This window comes from Cucurbita pepo, chromosome 10 (genome assembly GCF_057944985.1).
Source record: "Cucurbita pepo subsp. pepo isolate OVF chromosome 10, ASM5794498v1, whole genome shotgun sequence".
Lineage (NCBI taxonomy): Eukaryota > Viridiplantae > Streptophyta > Magnoliopsida > Cucurbitales > Cucurbitaceae > Cucurbita > Cucurbita pepo.
The window spans coordinates 3,717,214-3,740,266 of record NC_141807.1 but is presented as its reverse complement, the minus strand read 5'-3'; the positions used below and the strand labels follow the sequence as shown (position 1 = coordinate 3,740,266).

At 37.1% G+C, this 23,053-nt stretch overlaps 4 protein-coding genes across 5 annotated transcripts; 1 reads left to right on the top strand and 3 right to left on the bottom strand.

Moving 5' to 3' along the window:
* Positions 1–136: 136 nt before the first annotated feature.
* Positions 137–4,141, bottom strand: LOC111803882 (zinc finger CCCH domain-containing protein 6). 2 transcript variants are annotated; one of them, XM_023688487.2, is made up of 5 exons: positions 3,933–4,141; positions 3,759–3,820; positions 1,794–1,997; positions 1,513–1,637; positions 137–1,416 (listed from the first exon to the last, which is right to left on the bottom strand). In XM_023688487.2, the coding sequence occupies exons 2-5, from the start codon at positions 3,816–3,818 to the stop codon at positions 393–395; spliced, it is 1,413 nt and encodes a 470-aa protein (XP_023544255.2). In that variant the 5' UTR covers positions 3,819–3,820; positions 3,933–4,141; the 3' UTR covers positions 137–392. The 2 variants fall into 2 exon arrangements, with proteins under 2 accessions (XP_023544255.2, XP_023544254.2); XM_023688486.2 differs by having other exon boundaries at positions 3,759–4,141.
* A 1,759-nt stretch (positions 4,142–5,900) lies between these two features.
* Positions 5,901–6,986, top strand: HIS1-3 (histone H1-3). The gene is made up of 2 exons (XM_023688488.2): positions 5,901–6,131; positions 6,366–6,986. The coding sequence occupies exons 1-2, from the start codon at positions 5,952–5,954 to the stop codon at positions 6,798–6,800; spliced, it is 615 nt and encodes a 204-aa protein (XP_023544256.1). The 5' UTR covers positions 5,901–5,951; the 3' UTR covers positions 6,801–6,986.
* A 2,533-nt stretch (positions 6,987–9,519) lies between these two features.
* Positions 9,520–12,056, bottom strand: LOC111804323 (NAC domain-containing protein 37). Its single transcript, XM_087127409.1, is given in 5 exon segments — positions 9,520–10,075; positions 10,078–10,216; positions 10,692–10,963; positions 11,050–11,245; positions 11,927–12,056. Coding segments are annotated over 4 exon segments (1,047 nt in total). The 5' UTR covers positions 11,228–11,245; positions 11,927–12,056; the 3' UTR covers positions 9,520–9,617.
* A 4,410-nt stretch (positions 12,057–16,466) lies between these two features.
* On the bottom strand, positions 16,467–20,416 carry LOC111803124 (uncharacterized). Its single transcript, XM_023687407.2, has one exon. It carries the CDS (start codon positions 20,025–20,027, stop codon positions 16,620–16,622), a length of 3,408 nt encoding a protein of 1,135 aa, XP_023543175.2. The 5' UTR covers positions 20,028–20,416; the 3' UTR covers positions 16,467–16,619.
* Between the last annotated feature and the right edge of the window lie 2,637 nt (positions 20,417–23,053).

Genomic DNA, 23,053 nt, shown 5'->3' with positions numbered 1-23,053 from the left:
ACGCAAATGACATGAACATACCTAAATATAGTAAAATGATAATGAGAATTTTTAAACATTAAATATAGATCAGATAGTTTCAACGAGGCAAACTGATAATTACCTAAAAAATTGAGAATTTATTTGACAGAATTAATGAACTCAAAGGTACTCCAAAGAATTTACATTCATGCTGAAGGATTGATTACAACACATGGAGCCATTTATCTCAGCTAATCTCAAACAACCAACCACCAACAAATAATCCCAAATTCAAAATCCCCCCTTTGAAATCTTGTTGAAATTCTTCCTGATTTCCTAAAAATTAACACAAGATTTCCCTTTGGTCTCAAAAAGGACATGGTTTTCCTGCTTGAACAAAAAAACTTCTGAATGGTGAAGCATAAACCCAATTAAGTTCTCCCTGTTACTTCACCACACAGTTTCATTCTCTTAGCGTTTTGATTCTGAAGTGGAATATCATGTTTGAATTGGCAATTAACGCCATTTCGACACCCCTTTGGGCCATTAAAATAAATGCATTGTTTCTGAATCTTGGGTTTCAAGTTTTCTGCTTTCATCTCATGTACCATATTCAGATTATAATGATTGTGATTATTGCCATCTTGTCCAAGTTTCTGTTTCTTAAAGTCCCTCTGATCTCCATGTTGTCTTACTAAGTTCTTATAGTAGCTAAGATCCTTCAATTGCTGAGCTTCTTTTCTCACTGAACTTACTGGCGCCATGTTAGCATACGTCGTTGTCGAACCGATTTTAGAATAGATCCCAGCATTCGGTATGGTCATTTTTACGTTGTTGGGATCTGAAACCGGTAAGTGGCCTGGGACTGCAACGAGATTTACATCGGCTGTAGGAATGCTACTCATCCGAGGAAGAGCAGTGGTGACCGTGGATGGGAATCCATTAGACACTTTCAACATGCTTCCATTTGGACGGTTTGGTATCGAAATGGATGTTGTGAGAGGCGAAGAAACTGATTCACTCACTGCTGGCTTTGATAAAGCACCAGTGGCGATGGGTGGGCTCCCCGAGACTGCTACAGATACAGGGTGAATGTTGGACAAATTCTGGATCATTTTTGGATCACTGAAAATTTTAATAAGCAAATTCGTGTCGATCATGCTTCCCTGCTCCATACTTTTCGTCAATACTGCAAATGCAGTAGAGGCAGCTGCAGCAACATCCACACCAACATCAGGCAACTTTTCAGCAGATGTCTCAGTGGTGCTTGCGGGGATTGAACGTTCCAACGAACAATTGGAAGCCATCGGCATTGAGCTCGTAGAGAAGTTTACTGCGGCGGCTGAATCTGATCCTAAATCTTCGCACTCATCTTCTTCAATAGGAATGATAGGGACATGAGGAGTGAGGCTATCATCATAAAGCTCATCTTCAATATCAGTCGAAACGGTCGCACTACAGAGCAAAAGAAAGAGGGAATTATTGGATATGTTAATGTGTTAACACATTAATATGAAGCTTCAAAGTTGATGTTAAGAAACAAAAGATTACCCTGGAGGAATAGCAGATGATCGAGGATAAACTGCTTCGAGCAATCTCATTTCTCTCAATTTCTGAGATTCTACCTCTCTACTTTCCTCTCCTGCTGCCACACACCAGTTGGAATTCATAACAAACTGTACAGAGAAAAATGGTATAGCAATTTTGACATATTGGAAGAGGTGAAAATGTTTACACATCAGTAGAAGACGCAAGCAAACATACATCACATAGCCACTAAATGGGTTGGAATTCTGTGAAGTGAACAGAAATAGCAATCAAATAGGACTCACCTTGAGAGGGCATTTCCACTTGATCAAAGAAATGCCAGATAGATCAGCAGATTGGTTTCCCGAAGGAGTAAACTCAAATCCAGGCGGGCAATCATTAAATTCGGCAGTATAAGGATGCAACATCCAGGGAGTTTTTGCTTGGAGATGATCTAGAGATTTCTGGCCCACTTTAGAAGGACAGTCCTCTGATGAGAATAGCTTCACCTATTCAAAACAATAATCATTCACTTTAATTCCAAATATCAAGATACTTAAATTTGCATGAGCCAGAAGGACGGGGAAAATCCCAAGAGACAATAACTCTTGCAACCTAATGGAAAGTTAAATAAGCAAGGAAAACCATTGAACTATTGAGTATCAACATCTGTTTAATCACTCTGCAACGTCCAATTATAACATTGTGCAACATTCCAAGCATCAAAAGTTGCATGCAAGTACACATCAAAGCAAATTCACAGATGAAATGATCAATCAATATCCTGCAGAACCCGGTTAAGGTATTGCCTCCATTTGAACCAAAGCCTCCATCAATGGCGTACTTAAGCAAGATCATTGTCACTCTCATAATCACAATAAGTAAACAAGAATCTGTTCATATAAGGTTAAAAACAGGCATTCAATCAACTGAGAAGAAGCTATTACAGTTTTGGTGGAAAAAGAGATAGACAATGACAAAAGAATGTTTTCAGAAAAAAAGTAACAACGACAAAAGAATGTAGGATGAAAATGTGTCTGCAGCCATATGCTCTGAGATCACAAATCATATGGTCTCAGGTACATAAGAATGAAAAAGGTTCGTTTCTACCTCTGGCAATCTGATTGAAGAAAAAACAACACTTATACATGAATAAGTTTTTCTTAAACCGGAAATGAGTGGCCTTGATATCTCCATTTTGAGCTTTGTTTTTGCCTCCCTGCTGCATCTCCAAAGAGCAGAAGTCTGCAGCAGGTGGCTAGCAACCAAGAATGGTTGAATGATAGAAGATACCTTTTTTGGTTCATCATAGTAATGAACCAAAATCCAAGTCCTCCAAGAAAACTGATCATTAAAAGACCCTCAATTGGATTCTTTCTACCAAATGAAAGAAAGAGACAAAAGAACCATGACATGGTTGAGTTTCTTCTACATCTGTTCATTTGACAGATGAAACTTCAATTCTCCTATAAGGTAAGAGTTCTTTCAAAGAAAAAAACATAATTTTTCCATGACAGGTTCCAATTTTAATTCTTTTTGAAGTAATACAAAAATTCCATTTGTATTTTAAGAGTTGAGTAATGATTTCTTAGCAAGTACTTCGTCGTTTTTTCTTCGTTTATTAATTTATTTTTGGGATTCCTGATCATGAGCAAAACCTTGCAGTTTATTAGTACAAGGATTGTTCTGTTAATATTTGGTCGCCAAAGCTTTTGTTGTACAATAGTACTTGAAACTATAACCTGAATCAGATTGTTATTTTTATCAAGCCATATCTTTTTTATTACCATCGTATCTTCAAAGCTTCCATAAATTTCTTGTTCTAACATTTAAGAACTTTCTCAGATCGTTCAAACGGACTGCGGTTGTTTTAATTCCGTAAATGTGAATTAATAATGTGTTAGTGATTTATAGCCCGTGTTTGCTCGCACAGGGAGAATGATAATTTGCTCACAATCTTAATTTACTTAATCCACCCGGCGAGCGATAATAATTAGTACTTTTTGTAATTAAGATGACGAATTCATGAGCAGCAAACTGTTGTTAATTGTTCGAAAGTTTTGGAAAAAAATCATTGTGCCAAGAGCAGTATTTCTATAACTCTCTAAACGACCTAAACTGATATTATCAAATTCATGAACGAGAAAGCGTCAACTCAAAATCAACCAAACAAATTGGATCGATTAGAGCTTAAATTTGTTAAAAGATATATTAATTTTGATGATTTTGTAAGGAAACCAGACTTCGATTATAAGATATTACGATTATACCTGACAAAGATTAACTCCATGAGCCCACGAAACACGCATTGATTTCCTCGACCGCTTCATCTCTAAATCTCAGATCAAAGACGAGACGCTCAAACTCAAAATCGTTTCGCCTCAAAACTACCACTAATGTTCCAGATTATAAAGCATATAACCAAACAACCGATCGGTACTTACAAATGAAGATTTGTATTATCTGAAAAACCTCAATCTTAAGGTGGATCCGATTGTAAAGTTCTGGTTGGGAAACTTAAAATCGAGATTCGAGACGAAGACGATGAAGAAACTAGAATAAGAAAAAGGAGTAGACGACGAAGGGAAATGAGAGAAGGAAATGAGACGCTGCAAAAGTGGTAGCCCTAATGACCCACTCTATTCATTCCTATTTCTTAAGTAATGACGCTTTTATTTCTTCACTAACTTTTTCTTAGGTTACAAAATTGAAAATACCACTACAATTATTCACCTAACATAAAATATACTAAACAATATATAACAAAAATAAAAAATATATAAAAAAATTTCAAAATTCTAGTTTAAATATATTGTATATAACAAAAATAAAAAATATATGATATTGTATATAATTTCACCTGTGAAATAAAATATATATGAGGATAAATCATGAAATTAAATAAACAATAAAAAATTTAAAGGAAAAATAAAAAATATATAATATGGTATATAATTATTCACCTCAGATAAAATATATATAAGGATAGATCATGAAATTAAATAAACAATAAAAAAATTTAACTTTAACTTTAGTGCATATAACAAAATATATATATATATATATATATATATATATATATATATATATATATATATATATATATATTTTAATTGAAATATGTCCCTACCTCAATTATAAATTGGAATAGATATGGAATTAAATAAACAATAAAAAAATAGTTTAAAGATATTATATATAATAAAAATAATGGTATAACAAAATAATAAAAAAAATATAAAAATATTTAAATTAAAATATGCCGAGAAAATTTTAAATTTTAATTTAAATATATTATATATAATAAAAATAATTGTATTGAGATACAATAATGTTCCATATAACAAACTGGAGTCGAACATGGGTCTTGACCGGTCAACGTACCACTCTAGCAAACCCATTAATAATAAAAAATTCTTAATATAGTTTATATATTTTTATTTATATCGGGTCGCTCGGGTCAATCTGAGTGTTTTGTCCCATGAACCCGAAACCGAATCGATTCAATTTGAGTTTAGAAAAATGAACACAGTCCTATTCGAAATGTTAATCCAACGCAACCTTTATAGTTCGAGTTTGATTGGTTCGGGTTGTCGGGTGGTCGGATTGAATGTACACCCCTATTGAACACGACTGAAATGTAGGTGAGAATAGAGAAAAATAACCTCACTCTAGCATATGTATTTTAAAATTATGAGACTGATTGCAAAAAATAACAGAGCAAAGTGGACAATATTTCTTGGGTGTGGACTTAGGATTTATAAATGGTATCAGAGTCAAACACCAAACACCGAGCAATGAGCCAGTAAAGCATGAGGATGTTGAAGTCCCAAGGGGTGGATGAACTATTATAAATGGTATCAATGTCAGACACTAAGCAGTATGCCAGCGTGACCCAAGAACGTTGGGCCTCTAAAAAGGTGGAGGGTGAGATTCCACATCGATTGGTAGCAAGAGCACGAAGACGTTGAGTCTCCAAGAGAGTGAATTGTGAGATCTCACCTAACCGGTTTGCTCGTGTTCCATTTGTGAACCATTTTCCGTGAGTGACCCATCATTTGAATCTCCAACTTTTTTTCCTTCAATTTGTTGAAAATGGCTGAGAATTAATGAAAGCAAATTCCATTTAATTGGCACTTAAAATTAACACAGAAAACACAACCTCTCTTCATTTTATGTGCATGAAAATGCAAGCAAAAAACAAACCCCGGTTTGTATTTATCCAAATCACCCTCCGATTTCGATCTCGTAATAACGACCCGTTTTCCTCCACGTGTGCGCTCCAGATCAATTTTTCCCTACAACTTGGCTATCCATGTCCACTTGAACTGGCCAATCAGAGTTCGTACTTCCCTCCACATCCAGATTCTTCTTCCCCTATAAATTCCTCAGTGTATTAATTCGTCTCCAGCATATTCGTTAAGCGTTTGGTTCTCGTTCTGTAATTTGTGGAAATTTTGATCATGTCGTCGACTGGGGAGGCTGAAGTGAAAGTTCCGGCGGAGGATTCTCCTTCTGCGGAGGTTCCGTCTGCGGAGGAGCCGAAGGAGTCAGAGAAGCCGGTGGAGGAGAAGAAATCCAGGACTCCGAGGGTGAAGAAGCCTAGGCAGTCTAAGGTGGCTTCACATCCACCGTACTTTCAGGTAATTTAGTCCGTTGATGTTTTGATTATAGCGTGACGAGTTTGATTCTGTTGATGTTTTGATTATAGCGTGACGAGTTTGATTCTGTTGATGCTTTGATTATAGCGTGACGAGTTTGATTCTGTTGATGCTTTGATTGTAGCGTGACGAGTTTGATTCTGTTGATCTTGATTGAATCGAGTCTTTATTCTGATGAATTGCGATGTATTGGTTGTGATTTTGTTGATTTTGCAGATGATCAAGGAAGCAATCACGTCGCTCAACGAGAAGAATGGATCGAGTCCGTACGCCATAGCCAAATACATGGAGGAGAAACACAAGGAAGTTCTTCCAGCAAATTTCAGGAAAATCTTGGCGCTACAATTGAAGAATTCGACGGCTAAAGGAAAGTTAAGGAAGATCAAGGCTTCGTATGAGCTATCCGAAGCGGGAAAGAAAGACAAGAAAGCTTCGAAGGTCGCAAAAGCGAATGCAGAGAAGAAAACAAAACAGGCAAGAACTACTAGAGCTACTGCAGGGAAGAGGAAGGACGAGGCAGCAAGTAAGGCGGCGAAGGCGGTGAAGAAGGTTGTTGCAAAGAAACCGAAAAGAACTACTCCGGCGAAGCCAAAGCAGCCGAAATCAATTAGGTCCCCTGCTGCTAAGAGGGCTAAGAAAGCGGTTGCGTGAACGTAGAATCGAACAACTTGTCTTCGATTTCTCTCTTGTGAATATCTTGCCTCCGAATTACGATCATGTAGTTTGTAAATTCTTGGTTCTATGATCTTGTAGTCTTTGCTTCAACTGCAATGGAAATAAATCCTTTCTTGGTCAGAAATTCAATAAACTGAAATAGAAGAAACAGACATTCGCTTCTGGATGTTTCTCTTACGATTCACACAGATCGCCATTAAAGAACTGGTTGAATCTCAGCCTTTAGATTCAAGACACATGGCTCAGGATTGGTGAAGAATCAGAGAGAAGAATCTCAATGGAAACCCACAGATTTACATCATTATGCGTCGCCTCGTTTGATTTGAATCAATCCCATCCATGGCCTATGGTTTTGATTTTCTCCGTCCTGATTTAGGATTTTTTTTTTCTTTAATCCCGAGTCTCTTATGATATCTTTGAATAATTAAACATATTTTAATTGATAAAGTTGCAAGGATTAGGAAATAAGCCCAAAAATAGCCGTAATTTCAATGAATTTGTCAGAGTTATACCACAATATCAATGTCATCTTGGAATTTTTACTTCGATTTTTGCCAATTAATTCATCATAAATTTCTCAATTTTTGACTTTTTAATAACCCATTTAATTTAAGTTTTAATTTCATACCTAGTTTGATGTTTTATTAAATGCTACAAGAATTTGAAAAAATTAATTAAAAAAAACGAGATCAATCTTGTTTGGGCCTCGAGTTTGGTAGGACGGCCCATTTTCGTATGCTTTCGTCCCTATAAACCCGTGCTTCACAATTATTTATTTATTATTATTTTTTTTCCTCCGAAAGGTAAAATTGGAACCAACCATAGATCAAAAGTATTTTTTTTAAAACAATTAGTGTAAACAAAATTTAATCCTTAAAAAAAAAAAAAAACGAGAAATAATAATAATAGAGTGGTGATAAATGGGAGGAGACAAATATGTGGTGTGAATTTGAGTAAAAATAAGAATGCTTGTAGTAAGAAAGAATGGGGTGAGGAAGTCCCAAAGGTGGGATTGTATGATGTCACAGTCACACTCGTGTGGTAGTAGGACAACGATTGTGCGGTACTTGTGCTAACTTGGTGAACATGCCAACCGTATGGAAGTCAAACTTTGCGGACAACCTTAACGTATGATTGAGTCTCAAGTCACGTTTGAAAGAATGTTTTAGAAAACTTGAGCGAAAAAATGCATTTAAAGCAATTGGAAAGAAATCAATGTTATAAGCTAAGAGTAACTAACGACCACAACTTTGATACCATATAACTCAAGTAGGAAGAGTTTACAACTGTCCGAGAGAACTCTGACCCATATTTTACCATTTCTTCGGAATTGTCTGCTCATAGCACGATGGAATTGTCCGATTCTAGCCCTACGCGCTGCTTCAATGGCTCGATATGAAAGACAACCAACTCTACAACTTTGAATGTCATATCTTCCAAAACCAAGTTGTACCGTCCGGTTTGCAACCCCTACTATATCTGCCTTTACGAGATTTAAACACATCTCACTATAGTACATTTTAGACATGATTTTGTTGACCATATCTGGGTATTGACACAACAAGAGTAGTAAATGACTATTTAACATGAAAGCATGTAAGAGAGGTTTGAAATGGGCATGAGGCAATAGACAACACGTCCTGGACACTTATGACCGGAATATCCAACACACAATCATAGGCAACACACCTTAGACAAACATGATCGTGAAAGGTGGCATCAACCAATTATTGTACTTCAAAAACATTCTCCTAGACCTGTCGTTTTTGTCAACTTTTACACTCATTGCTTGTTTTGCTTTCTTGTTTCCTTCCTCTTTTCATTTGCATACACCAGTTTGTACACAATTCTAGTCTTTTTATTTGCTTTCAAAGTCATCTCTGCTAACCCACAATTCATTCCCGACTGTTATACTATGTTGAGGACGGTTTATATTCAGATTTAGATTATGTTGTTTGGATGGATTGTTATGTTGTGCTTGTTAGACGAACACGACTCTCCACAATGGTATGATATTATCCACTTTGAACATAAGCTCTCATGGCTTTGCTTTGGGCTTCTCAAAAGGCCTCATACCAATGGAGTTAGTATTCCTCACTTATAAACTCATGATCATTCTCTAAATTAGCCGATGTGGAACTTTCATTATCAAACCGTGCTTACGAAGAACCCTAAAGAACAGGATAAGAGAGTGTAAGTGGATGGTGAAAGGGGAGAGGAGAATAAGCCAAAAGGGAAGGAGAGAGGACCATTGAGCCCACCGAAAAGACTGTAAAAAAGACAGCGTAAGACATGCGTTTTTGTCCATTCAGGAACCGCCCTCCGACACAAACTGCACACCTCAAACTTCAAACTTGTCTTGCTTTCTTTTCCAGACACACAAAACCATGCACTCACCCACGAACTACCTCTTCCTCTCTCTCATATAATGTAAGTTCATGTAAACAAGTAATAAACGCTAGACATTAGGCAGTAGATCAGAGAAGACGCTGAGCATCGAAGGGGGTGGACACTGAGTGGTGTGTCACCGAGGATACTAGACTCTGAAGGAGGTGGACACCGAGCATTGTGCCAGAGAGAATCCTAGGTCCTAAAATTGGTGGATTATGAAATCCCAAACGAAACATTTTTCTACAAAGGCATGTAAATCTCTCCCTAGTAGACACATCTATTGAGGGAAAGCTGGAAAAAAAAAGACCAAAGAAAACAATATCGGCTAACGTGGTTCACTCATTCATATCATACAAAAATAGATTATAGAGATATGATCCCAAGATCCATAATAACCCTCATCTAATAATACATATTTGACTCCAAGTTTGAACTTAAGAACCCTTTATACATGTTCTCTTCATCATCTACTCTATTTTGCATCAATAATATGGCCATGTCTACTGAATTATGATTGTGACTATTATTTTGTGCTCCAAACCTTGAATCTCCTTCTCCTTCAAATGCCTCATCTTGGCTCAATTGGGAAGCCACAAACTTGTCCAGTGCCCTCCAATCCGTCACCTTTGTGTTGTTGGTGTTGTTCCTTCTTTTGGTTGGTTGATGTTCTTCTTCATAGCAATCTGACAGCAAAGAAATGGAGCTTGATCTCTTCACCAATGGAAGAGATGGGCTCTCAAGCTGTGGAAGCTGTACAAATGGATCATTATATTGTAGGAGCTTCACATTCTCAGCTTCCATCTCCTGCTTACACATGATATTATTATGTTCTAATAATCCCTGTGGCGGTGGCTGCCTGAGATGAACTCAAGCGGATCGATTGCCGAGCTGACTCCGATCGGTTCATCGTAGAAATAGCTCGAATCCCACTGCTCGACTGCCGTCTTTGATTGTCCCGTTGTTCGCTTCTTGAATGCCCTACATACCACCCACCCTTCTTCCTGAACAAACAAAACCAAATAAGAGGAACCTTCTCTTTAATAGACGCATTTTAAAACTTTGAAGGGAAGTCCAGAAGGAAAAGCTCAAAAAGGACAATATGTGGTGCTACAGTAAACTTAGGCGGGGACGCGGGGACGGCTCTTTTATGGGTGTTTGGTAAAGTTGTGAAATTACAAAAAAAGTCAGAAGATGAATGATAAAACAAGGAAAAGTGATTGGAAGAAAGTGTCTTTTATTGACAAACAGGAAGGATTAAAAGGGCATTCAAAAAATTATATGTATTTGTAAGTATTAGCCTTTGACCTGAAGTTCTTCATTTGACATATTGATCATATTGTCTGTATAAAGTCAAAATGATGTTCAAAAAGACTAAACTTTCTTTTTGTTTTTACATTTTACACTTATATGAACATCATGATTGTAATTGTATGTATCAAAAATTATTAATCTTATTACTCAAATTGAAGAGCTTGCCTGGAGAGGGCCATTCTCGTCCGATTCTAATCTGTACTCGTGCATGATCCAATCAGTCTTTTGGCCGTTCGGGGCTCGCCCACGATAGAAGACGAGAGTTTTTCTCATACCCATGAGCTTATTCTTATCATAAACAGCCTTGTCTCTTCCAGTCGCCTTCCAGAACCCGGCCAACGTAGCCCTATTCGTCCTCGTCCCAGTCGGATATTTCTTGTCCTTATGACTAAAGAAGTACCATTCATTTTGCTCTTCATACCCAATCCAACATTTCTCTGCCCATCACAAACACAATTCTCATCAGATCATTACAAACAAAGAGATCTAGGGTTTGTTTAAAAACCCTAAAAATAAATGTTACCTTGAAGATCCCATGGCTCGATCCGATAAAGATCAATATCTTTGATGACATCAAGATCAATCTTTTGTGAAGCTACCTTCTTCCTTAGATAATAACCAACGAGCTCTTCGTCGGTCGGATGAAACCGAAACCCCGGTGGAACACACGATGACTCCATAGACTCCATAGACTCCATCATCACCACTAATGTTTCTCTCTATATGTGAATTACTACATCAAATTCATCCCCACAAAAAAAAAAAAAAAAAAAAAAAAAAAAAAAAAAAAAACATTAATCTTCTCATGATGGAAATTGAATGTATAGATATATAAATGAATGTGTGTTTATATATATGTAGGGGTTGATGGAAATTGGCGAATGAAATGGTGGCACGTGGAATGATAGATAATGATGAGTTGATCTATGTGAGGGGAGAATAAACCGCGTGTGTTATAAACAAAAGGCATTAAATGAGAGATAATGATTATTTGTGGTGAAAAAAGTGGATGAAGAAATGATGAGGGAAAGGGAATGTTTTTTTTGGGAGGAAAAAATGGAGGTGGTTGAAGGAATTCGGACAACTAAGGGGGTGTTGGTTTGGGGCTAATCATGCTGTCCTGCCTTGCTAAATGCTGGGAATCATAGCTCAAGAACAGGGTTTGATGAAAAGCATAGTTATTGGAGTTTGGGTTTAACAACTGACGTGATTAGTTATCACGGATTAGCACGCGCTTCTCCAAAGCTAAAAGGCAAAAACAAAACAAACAAAAAAAACTGTGTTTTTGAGTCTGATTCAGAGGGGGTTTTTGTCTGGTTGTCGAGAATTTTGAAGCACCACCACTTTACCCTAATCTCAAATTCCTCTATCAGTAACTACAAAATGGTGTTGGTATGTACCTGGGAGGAAACAAGTACAGCCACCAGCGGCGGAGGTGGCGGCGGAGAGAGGAGGAGGAGGAGGAGGAGGAGGAGGAGGAATTGTAATTGAAGGTAGTGTGTAGGGGGGAATGGGGGAGTGAAAGGGATATAAAAGAAGGGTTTTGGGTACTGTGTAGGCTCAGTCTCTTGCGCATGGGTTCATGCCTGTCCCTACTTCCATGACGTCTTTCATTCTCTCTCTCTCTCTTCGCATTTTTTACAGTTTTACTCGACTTTTCTTTCTGCTGGTAAAATGTGAAAGGAAGGCCCACCCTTAAGTAACTTTTTATTATTACTATTGCCGTTTAAGATATATGGTGTCTTTTCGTGACATACGGATAAATAAGAGATGCATGAATGATATCACATTCACAATTATGATGATTATGAAGATATAATGAAAGTTACTATATATATTCCTGGTCTTCGTTAGATAACTCTGTCAATTGTCTAAAATACTCTTGACTTTACTTGTAAAACGAACTTTTTCAAATGGTTAAGAGTCTACTATTGGATTATAATATGCAATCATAACATGTGAGATCCTACATCGATTAGAGAGAAAAACGGAACATTTTTTTTATAAGAGTGTGGAAATCTTTCCCTAGCAGATGCGCTTTAAAACCATGAGGCTAATAGTAATATGTAATGGGACAAAGTGGACAATATCTACCCGCAATATCTACCGGGGAGGTGGGTTTAAATTGTTATGAATCATAATTAGAGTGGAACATAAAGCTGAGCATTTTAGTTCGTGCTTGATTCTTGTTATTAAGTGAAATTTTGTTTTTGAATTTTATTTTAAATTAGAAAAACATAAAAATAAAATATTTTTCCAAACAACCTTTAAAAATAAGAAACAAGAAGCCTTTTTTCAGGAAAAAAAGCTCAGATAAATTTCAGAAACACGTGATCTAAACCAATAACTCTATATATAAATATCCTGTGATGATTAGAATTAAAAAAAAGTACACATCATATTTTAAAAAATATATTTTATTTTTCCAGAATTTAGATAAAAATACCATTTTGTATGGGTCAATCAATTTAAATATACACAAAAAAGAATTAATAATATTCATCCATGAAAATGAGAGAAAATAATTTAAGAACACACATCAACCACGCTGGCAGAATAAATGCGATGCCACGTAATGCCGCCAAAAGTCGACCTCCCACGCTGGACACTGACTCGTGGCGTCTCTAACTGACATGGCCTTTATGGACTCGAACGGTTAAGGAAGTAAGGAATAAAGAAGTGGTGAATGGGATGGCGTTGGGGGTATTTTCGTAAATTAGGTGGAGAGGTTGAATTCCGGTCAGCAAATGATTTCTCGACAAGTACTTTGGAGAAGAAAGAAACAGTTGTCCAGAAAGGAAAGAGAAAAGTACAAAAAGCATGGCCACGTGTCAGTCAGTGGTTGGTGGTGTTTTTTTTTACTTTACGTAGCACATAAACAAAGCAAACGAAAAGGAATTTTGAAAATATATATTGAGTAAATTAGGGAGTGATTTTATTTTAGGGCCAAATTAATTAAATTTATAGTATATATTTTTAAGCAAGAGATTTAATTATAAAGTATAATTAATTGAAAACATTATTATATGGATTGGAAAAATAATAGAATTAATTTGAATAAAGGAAGAATAGGGTTGAATTAAGGGCAGTGGTCCTTTGCGTGGGTTGAAGAAAGAAGGGCAGTGGGGAATCTCCGACATGTCGTTTCATGATCTGATTATAGATAATGGTAAGTTATCAACGTCATTAGCTATGAAGACAATGATTTTATCAAGTGTCGGCTATGGACGTGCTGGTCGGAGCACTAAAACGATTAATGTTTGGTTCACTCGGGCGCCGCCTTTAAGAAAGTGACCTGAATTAGTCGAAACGCCGCCCACCTCAGCCGTGAGGGAGTGGTGCATCCGGTGTTATAGATTGCGTTTGCCCACGCAGGACGGTGGTGGTGGTCGGCTGCAGATCCAATCATGCGGCGGACCGCATCATTAACCCACCCCCCACCCAAATGGGTTCCCACCAAAAATTCCATTTTTCTCTGAAATTCGTGTAAAAAAAAGAGAGATCCGCCAATAATTTATAAATAAAGAATATATCTTACTCGAGTGAAAAACAAAAAATAAAACCATGAAAAGTTATACTCAAAGCTGACAATATCATATTATTGTAGAGGTTTGTGATTTTTAAATTCTCTCATTTAATTTCTGTGAGGTGATGATTAATCAAAATGGTTTAAACATGTTGGCAAACATACGTTAAACATTAATATTGCAATTCGGAATATTTTTGGGTCTTATTCATTTACATTTGTTAGATTAATTGGATTTAATCATAGCTACTTAGGCATAATCAAGATTATTAGTAGTCTTTTAATAATGTGATGTAGACCAACTAACCAAATTCTAACCCCACCAGTCAATTCTCAAAAAAAAGAATACATTTGCTAAAAGGTCCTTGTATAAATGGTTAATTACACCATACAAATTAAAACATCTTATAAAACATATTCAATTTTAACTGGGCCTATCATTGGTATTATAGATTCCACTTTATGGTCACGGTGGGCTTTAGTAGTATGAGTAGCCCATTTGGATAGGCATGAGCGAAGCCCAATAATCATCCATAAATGGGCTGAGGCCCAAATAAGATTGGTCGAGCCCGGGCACGTAGTACACTTACCTGGTCAGAAAAAGGGACTGTGATCAAAGATTTAGGGAATCTCTTGGTGGGACCCCTTAGTATTCTTATTTTACTAATTTTAAAATAATTTAATATATAAATATGAACTACGCATAGAAATGGATTTGCTTTTTTATTTTTGCCTGTCTAGTAAACTATATTATTTTACAAAAAGTCTATGCACAAGATAAGCTTAATTCAATTGAAAAATACTTCAATATTTAATTATATGTGTTCATACACGGATCTAACATAAATGGATTCACACCGACTAAGAAAATAGAGTCAGTGAGAAGAGAAAGGTGTTTGGATTAAACGTCGAGACAGTAAAAAAATGTGTTTGGCATACACATAGACGTTGAGCAAGAATTGGCGTATTGTAAGCATCTCAATTTTCTAGTGTATCTAAGGTTTTTAGGGGCACACATTAGGTTGAAACAAGATTAAGGTCGGTTTGATATGAGCTTATTAGGTTATCCTAGGTCGGTTAAACTAATTCAATTGAGTTCTAAGCTGCACTGACCTAATTGAGTAATTGAGTGCAGATTGTCAAACTTCAATTACCATTTCAAAGATTGATAATTCAATCTTCTACTGTATGTATTAAAAAAAAAAAAAATTGAAATATCAATGTAAAATTTTCATCAAGAACTCGAATAAGAATGATGTGTTTGCTTATACCCTCCTATCATGTCTACTCAACGTGGAGTCTCACTCATGCAAACATAAAACACAACATAACTACTATAAAACGTCGGTCTTGTTCCTCAATTCCACTCATTAAGAGCTTCAAATGACTTCGACTTGATATTCACAATATTAAATCATCACTAGTTCAAATGTGACTTCAACTTGACATTAACACCCACTGTACAATGATATATTAAATATTTTGCCTTAAATGGATTATTTGTATGGGAACAAGAAAATAACTAATATTAGAAGTGAAAAACACGACAGGATAACAGCTGAATCCAATGACATTTGAATTATTTTCATTGGAGGACCAAGGACTAACAACAAAATTATTGTACTTTCGACAAGATTTATTTTTTAATATAAAATAAAAAAAACAACGGTATTATTTAGAGACAAATTTTATGGAAAACTTAAGTCACAAATAAATGGCATATTTAAACAAGGAACACTCAACGGTCACTGCTTCCACCTTGGACTCATACGCCCAAAACATTTAAAGAAAAACAAAACCAAATTCCAACATGATGCGTTTTATACTCATGTTTTTAACCTATTGGGCAGAAAAATTATTGAAGCAATTAAAAAAATCAGAAAAAGGCTATGAATGAGCAATTAAATATAGGGTCAGAATGAGTAAGAGTACCCACCCACGAGGCCACGATGTTTTACTGAAAACTGCAGATTAGATTCAGACAGGCTGTACCCAAAAAGAAAGCTACTCAAAAGGGCTAAAAAGATTACAATTTTGAAAAGAGCCGAAAGGATACCAATTGGATAGCGAGAAAAGTGGATGCGTTGAATTGGGTGGTCTGCGAGGTGCATTAAAAATCAAACCTTTGGGTGTTGCTGCCGTCGTGATTTGCCACCTTCATCGCCTTCAAACTCACAAACTACAGATCAGAAACCAAGACATTAACGGCTACATGGACGCCTCTGGGAACCACGTGACCAAACACAGACACAGAACCTGCTTTGCTTTTGTCGTGTTTTTGAGTAAAAATGACACTTTTAGTCCCCCAACACACAAAAAAAACTAAAGACATCGGCCTTCGTCCCTAACCGTTGACAGTTTGTTTTTGGTTTAAGATAGTTCTCCACAGGCCCCCGCGGCCAGGCTATATCCACTTTTCTCCGTAAGAACACAATGATGAAAGCCCCAAAAAAAGAACGGATAAAATGACATTTTAACAGCAAGAGGGAGAATTAAAAAAGAGAAATTACATTCAAATCAGTTGCGGTTAAAAATTTCAAAGTGATTGATGAATGGGTTGATTTGGTTTATGGGTTCGGTGGTGAGAGTTGGGAGGTGGGATCGGCCGAGGATGGGATATCGGGTCCGACTCGACAACCTTCGAGCATGAAAACGATATCCGACATGGTTGGCCGATCACGGGGATCGGGTGCAGTGCAAAGCAATCCAACTTTTACACCTAGTAAGAACTCCTCCCATTCTGATGACTCCGGATCCAGCTCAAGCAATCCTGGTTCTAAAAGCTCAGTAATTTGGCCTCTCTGCAATTGCTTTTTTACCCACTTGACAATGTCTTCATCTTCTGTGAACATCACTGGTTTCTTCCCTGTTAAAATCTCGAGTAACACAATGCCAAAGCTGTAGACATCAGATTCCTTGGTGGCCTCCCCTGTTAATACTGCTTCCGGGGCAATGTAGCCCAATGTGCCTACTAAGGTAGATGTGGATGCTTCGGTAGAGGCCATGAGAGTTAATCGATCGAGCCCGAAATCGGACAAATGAGCTTCGAAATCGGCGTCGAATAGAACACTTTGTGGCTTAACATCTCCATGGATAATGGATGATGAATGAAGAAAGGCTAAGCCACGGGCGATTCCAAGAGCAATGAGATGCCGCATTGGCCAATTTAGAACATGACCATCTTGGTGAGATGCTTCCTGAAGGAGAGTGGCAAGGTTTCCATTAGGCATGTAGTCATATACTAACAGCCGCATATCAGGTGGGCCAGCATAGTAGCCACGAAGAACAGTGAGATTGCGGTGCCTAACTTTTCCCAATGATTCAGCTTCTTTTCTGAACATGTTTTCGTCCAATGATCCATTTGAGAGGCGGCGGATTGAGAGCACCATGCCATCATTGTAGCAAGCTTTGAAAACCAACCCATAACGGGTTCTGCTTAGAACATTTTCTTCGTCGAATTGCCTTGTTGCCTCGATTGTTTCCGCCAAGGTAATCTTGTTGTTGAACATTACAAGCTTTGGCCCTCCATTTTCTGAGCTTCCACGGCCACCACTTGCCGCAGAGCTAACCCTTGCTGGGCTTGTTTTCTTCTCTCCAGACGCCTTCTCTTTGAGCCTCTTCCGCCATCTCAACAAGCTGAAAATGTAAAAGCAGCAACACAAAGTCAAGAGGCAAGCTCCACTGGCGGCCACTGCAATGAAGAGTATCAATCTCTTCATTCTGTCCTTTTTCTCTGTATCCTTACAATACCGAGCCAATGGTTTCCCACATAAATCAGAATTGTTAGCAAACACAGATGAACTGTTGAATCTAGAGCCTAAAGAGGGTGGAATTTCGCCTTCTAGACCATTACTCGATACGTTTAAGCTCGCCAATCCGGTAATGGAGCTAAGATTAGCAGGGATTACACCACTTAAATTGTTGGATGAGAGGTCGAGCGAGGTTAAGTTCGAGAGCTTAGACAACGACTCCGGTATGCTACCCGAAAGATGATTCGAGTTCAGACGGAGAGATTCTAAAGACGAGCAACTCGAGATCGCCTCTGGGATTTCACCAGTCAATTTATTCCTGCCCAAGTCCAGCTCTAGCAGATGAGATAAACGAGACAGATCGGCCGGAATACGACCTGAAAGTGCATTTGAATGGACCTCCAAAATTTGTAGATCAGAGCAGTTACCTAGCTCGGAAGGGATCGAGCCGGAAATGTGATTGTCTGATAATGACAGAGAAACAAGTGATCGAAGAAACCCATAATTTGAAGGGATTTGACCGGAAAATCTGTTTGAGCTTAGATTCAAGTAGCGCAAACCCATTAAACTACTGAATCCTTCAGGGACATTCCCAGATAGCTTGTTTTCTTGTAATGCAATTACCTGCAAATTAGGCAAACCAGAGAGCTCAAATGGCAACTCCCCGGAAATATTCTGTTTGCTCAAGTCCAGAGTGGTTAATTTGAAGAGATTGCCAAGACTGGACGGAATCATCCCGGAAAGACTGTTGGCACTGAGATTCAAAATCTCAAGACTACTGAGATTCCCAATGCCAGTCGGAACATCACCGGAAAATTCGTTCCCACCGAGCTCCATTGCTGTTAAATTCCCAAGCCCCATTAGCTCCAGCGGAATGGTTCCGTTCAAGCCGTTGTCCTCTAAATTCAAGATTTCAAGCGCCAAGAGATTTCCCAAACTGGCCGGAACTGTGCCGGAAAAACGATTTCCTCCGAGAGACAACTGTTTCAAATCTCTCATATAGCCCAAAAACGGCGGAATCTCTCCGGTTAAGCGATTCCTTTCAAAATCAATGACAGAAATCGAGGCGAAGTTCTTGATTTCAGACGGAATGACGCCGTGAAATGAATTATTCGCTAATCTGAGCTCTTGCAGTCCCGAAAGATTCCCAATCCCAGGCGGAATCTGGCCGGAGAAGTGATTGACGGAAAAATCCAAGAGTGTCAGAGTGGAAACGCCCGTTAACCACGAAGGGAACTCTCCCGTTATCTGATTGTGTTGGATATCGAGGACCTGTAGAGCACTAAAACACGTTGCTGTCTGAGATTTGACAATGTCCGTGAACCCATTAAATCCAAGTTGAACGATCCGAAGCGACGGCGGATGCGTCGAGACATTGCAAAACATGGAGTAAGGAACTGAACCAGAGAGACTATTATACGAGAGTGAAATAACTTGAAGATTCGGAAGAGCTCCAATGGCGGCGGGGATTACGCCTTGGAGTGCATTTCCTTCAACGCTCAAATGAACGAGCGAAAAACAATTCGCAAGAGCCGAAGGCAACGTCCCTTCTAAAACATTGTGGTCGAGCCAGAGATGTTTAAGCTCTTGAAGCTCACCAAAGCTCGCCGGAATCTCCCCGCCGAACATGTTGAAAGAGAGATTAACAACCTGAAGCTGTGTCATGTTCACAATGCTCCTTGGAATCTGACCGGAAAATGCGTTCGACGAAAGATCGAGATACCTAAGGCTACTCGGAAGGTCGCCGGGGATGACACCAGAGAGGTGATTCTCCGCCACGTTGAGAATACGGAGATTACTCATATTCCCAAACTCCGCCGGAATGCCACCGGAAAACGAATTATACTGCAAGAAAACGGAACGCAGAAACAGACATTTGGACAAAGAAGACGGAATGGTACCATTGAAGAAATTGGAACGGATACTCAGCTTCCTCAACATGGGCAAATTGGGCAACTGATCGGTCAATCGACCAGAGAGTTGAAGACGAGGCAAACGGAGTTCAGTGACTCGATTATTAGTACAAACAATACCCCGCCAGTCACAGGGCGCCAATGGCGTGGAAGAATCCCAAGCAGTCAATGCACCAAGAGGGTCATGTAAATTAAGTTTAAAGGACATCAATGCCTGAATCTCCGGCAAACTTCGGGGTCTAGTGTCGGCAGAGGAGGAAAACAGAGCACCCCAGAGGAGCAGCAGCACCAAGAATAACAGAGGAGGCTCCATGGCTAAGAAGAAAAACAGAAACCCACCAAGACTAACACAAGGAATGAAGAAGCATGACTAAAAATGGCGGACGTCAAAAAAGCATAGCGAATGAAAGAGAGAGACGTTGAAGGGACCCAGAGAAGGAACAGTGACACACAAAAAAGGAACAGGGAGATTCAGCGAAGAGACGCAGAAGCAGAGGAGGCAGAGGAAGCAGAGGAGGCAGAGGAGGCAGCAGAGGGTGTTTGTTTGATGAAAATGGGAGAGGAAGAAGGGGAAAAGGGGGAATATTGATGGAGACGGAGATGGAGATGAAGATGAAGATGGGCTGGGCCTCACGTTTTAGTCTCTTCTCATGTGATCTTGCGTTTTCTCCCATCATTATTACGCCCTCTCCTTTAATTTCCCTCCCTCCTCTATCAATTATTTTCTTTTCATGCCTCCCTTTCCTATTTATTATAATAATAATAATAATAATAATAAAACTTATCATACCCTAAGTTTATATTTATTTTACATATAAAATGTAACCGCTCAACTTCACTCCAACTGAATATTGTTTGTTTCAATTCATTATATATGTTCGTTAGCCTCACCATTTATAAATATGCTAGAGATAAGTCTTCACACTCTTGTAAGCAATACTTGAGGTGGAATCCACGTCGTTTGGAGAGGGTAACGAAACATTATTTATAAGGGTGTGGAAATTTCTCACTTACAAAAGACGTTTTAAAAAAGTGAGGCTAATAGCAAACAAGATACATAAAATTAATTAGATTGTATTAAATTTATTGGACAATCTTTTTGCATTAAAAATATAAAAGGATAATGATGTTGATGAGTGAGTGAATGAATCATTTGGTTGTATGGACATTTTCGCCCTTAATATTATATTATAAGACGTATGCCTTTAATTTTATTATTTCTTTTTTTTTTTTGGTTGATATAAAAAGGCTAAAAATGTAATCTCACTATCAATAACAATAATATTCATTTCCAGACGGATAATAACTTGAAAAAAAAAAATAATAATAAATTTTCAGACGTGGAAATTCCTTCCAATTTTAAATGCCATTTTTGCCCAAGAACACCTTTTCGTCCTTTACAATTTTATATATCCATATACTTGTTTGACAAAACGATAGTATATATAAAGGTCAAATTATTTATTTTTTTCTTATTTTTATTTTCCAATCTTTACTTTTCTTAAAAGAAGCATTTTTGGAGTTATTATGGTAATAAGGTCAAAGGAAAAAAAATCATAGGATCGAAATATAATCTTATTAATATTTTTTTTTATAGAGATATGATACTTTTTCCTCCCCATATTTAATGCACAAAATTTGGAAAAAGTAAGCTACATATTTTAGGTTTTGAATTGAACTTTTTGAACTTAATGTGTCGACAATGTCACAATTATAGTCTATAATATGTCATTTTCAATTAAATCCCTATTTTATATTGTAAAAATTAAATTACTTATTAACGGACTTTTTTGTCCTTAAATATTATTCTCATCCATACTTTAATATATACAACGTCTAATGTTTTGTCTTTGACATTTGATGATTCTAACATTAGAATATTCCCACATATCAATACAATTTATTTTAACATGTTTTGTCTTCAGTTACATGTTCCTGACATACGAATAATTAAACTCCTCCCATTTTATTTTACCATGAAGAGAACACAGTTTAAATCATTTTCTTATAAAATAATACTTTCTCAATTTTTGTTTAATATTTGTTTAAATTTGAAATTTAATTTGAATTATTTCTGTCTATGTTAGCGGGAAGGGAGTTGGTTGAATGTCATAAATTCTTTCCCTTATCCTTTTATTTATTTATTTTATTTTTTTATAATTACTTTTCAAAATTCTCGAGGTTTTCATGGTCACTGTCTACCAATAATTGCCCACTAATCCTTCCACTCTCCTTTTTCCACCATCCTTTTTCAAAAATTAATAATAATAAATTTTGTTCTAATTCAAAATTTTGACTCCAATCCTACCCGACAAAAAAAAAAAAAAAAAAAAAATATATATATATAGTTGGATTATCGAGTTATATAAATACTTTTACGACTCTTTATATTAAAAAATATAGATATAGTGAATTAAAAAAGAAAATGTTATTTGTATGCATATAAATTAATTGTTTTCACGGGAAGGTACGAGTAAATACGGAAATGGAATAATGCAAGTCCCAAAGAGGGGAAAATATTGATGAGAAAATAAAAGTTGCAGAAATAGGGTCCAATAAAAGTTGCAGGACATCCTTTATTACCAGCCCAATCTACGCTGTTTCACCTTTCCTCTGCAACCTTCAACTGGGCTTTCCTACTGGGCCCAGGCCCAACATTCTCTGTCCACGACCCATCATTTTTGGACGTCTGCTTGTTTTCCAATCGGCCCATAACTTTCATGGCCCAGTTTTTATCTGATTTTATGAAGCCCGCTTTATTTTCATGAAAATTGATTTCTCCGAACCAAATTACAATTATAATTTAACATATATTATAATATTATAAAATAAATAGTATACAACTTTTATTGCATAAAACATTTAATAAATCTAGTCCTAAAGTTTATGTGATAACAACAAATATTTTATCATTTTTAAATATATTATCAATAACAACTTTTTTAAAATATAAACCCGTAAAAATAAAACTTAATCCACCGACCATTTTGCCAAAACTCAATAAATACGTTAAGAGTATAGTTTATCCGATAAAAGCATTAAATTATTGATGAAAAAGGAGAGAGCTTCCAATATCTAAAAAAAAAAAACCATGTAAGTAGAAAGTTTTAGACTCTTAATCCTCCATGAAATCATGATAGTAGTTGTGAGATCACTGTCTGTTTGAGAGTAGATATGTTTGAAAATTGTGAGGCTGACGTAGATACGTATCGAGCAAAAGCAGACAATATGAGTTAGTGGTGGGGATTTGGCTATTACAAATGGTATATAGATATCGGGCAGTGTGGCAGTTCACGAACAATAGCTACTAACGGTGAGATTTGACTCGTAAACATCTTG

Coding starts and splice junctions, on each gene's coding strand:
- LOC111803882 (XM_023688486.2), bottom strand. CDS start 3,818: ATGAAGCGGTCGAGGAAATCAATGCGTGTTTCGTGGGCTCATGGAGTT. Junction 1,998..3,758: donor ATGGAGTTAATCTTTGTCAG/GTATAATCGTAA, acceptor TGTTTTGAATAG/GTGAAGCTATTCTCATCAGA. Junction 1,417..1,512: donor TCATCTGCTATTCCTCCAGG/GTAATCTTTTGT, acceptor TTTGCTCTGTAG/TGCGACCGTTTCGACTGATA.
- HIS1-3 (XM_023688488.2), top strand. CDS start 5,952: ATGTCGTCGACTGGGGAGGCTGAAGTGAAAGTTCCGGCGGAGGATTCT. Junction 6,132..6,365: donor CACATCCACCGTACTTTCAG/GTAATTTAGTCC, acceptor TTGATTTTGCAG/ATGATCAAGGAAGCAATCAC.
- LOC111803124 (XM_023687407.2), bottom strand. CDS start 20,027: ATGGAGCCTCCTCTGTTATTCTTGGTGCTGCTGCTCCTCTGGGGTGCT.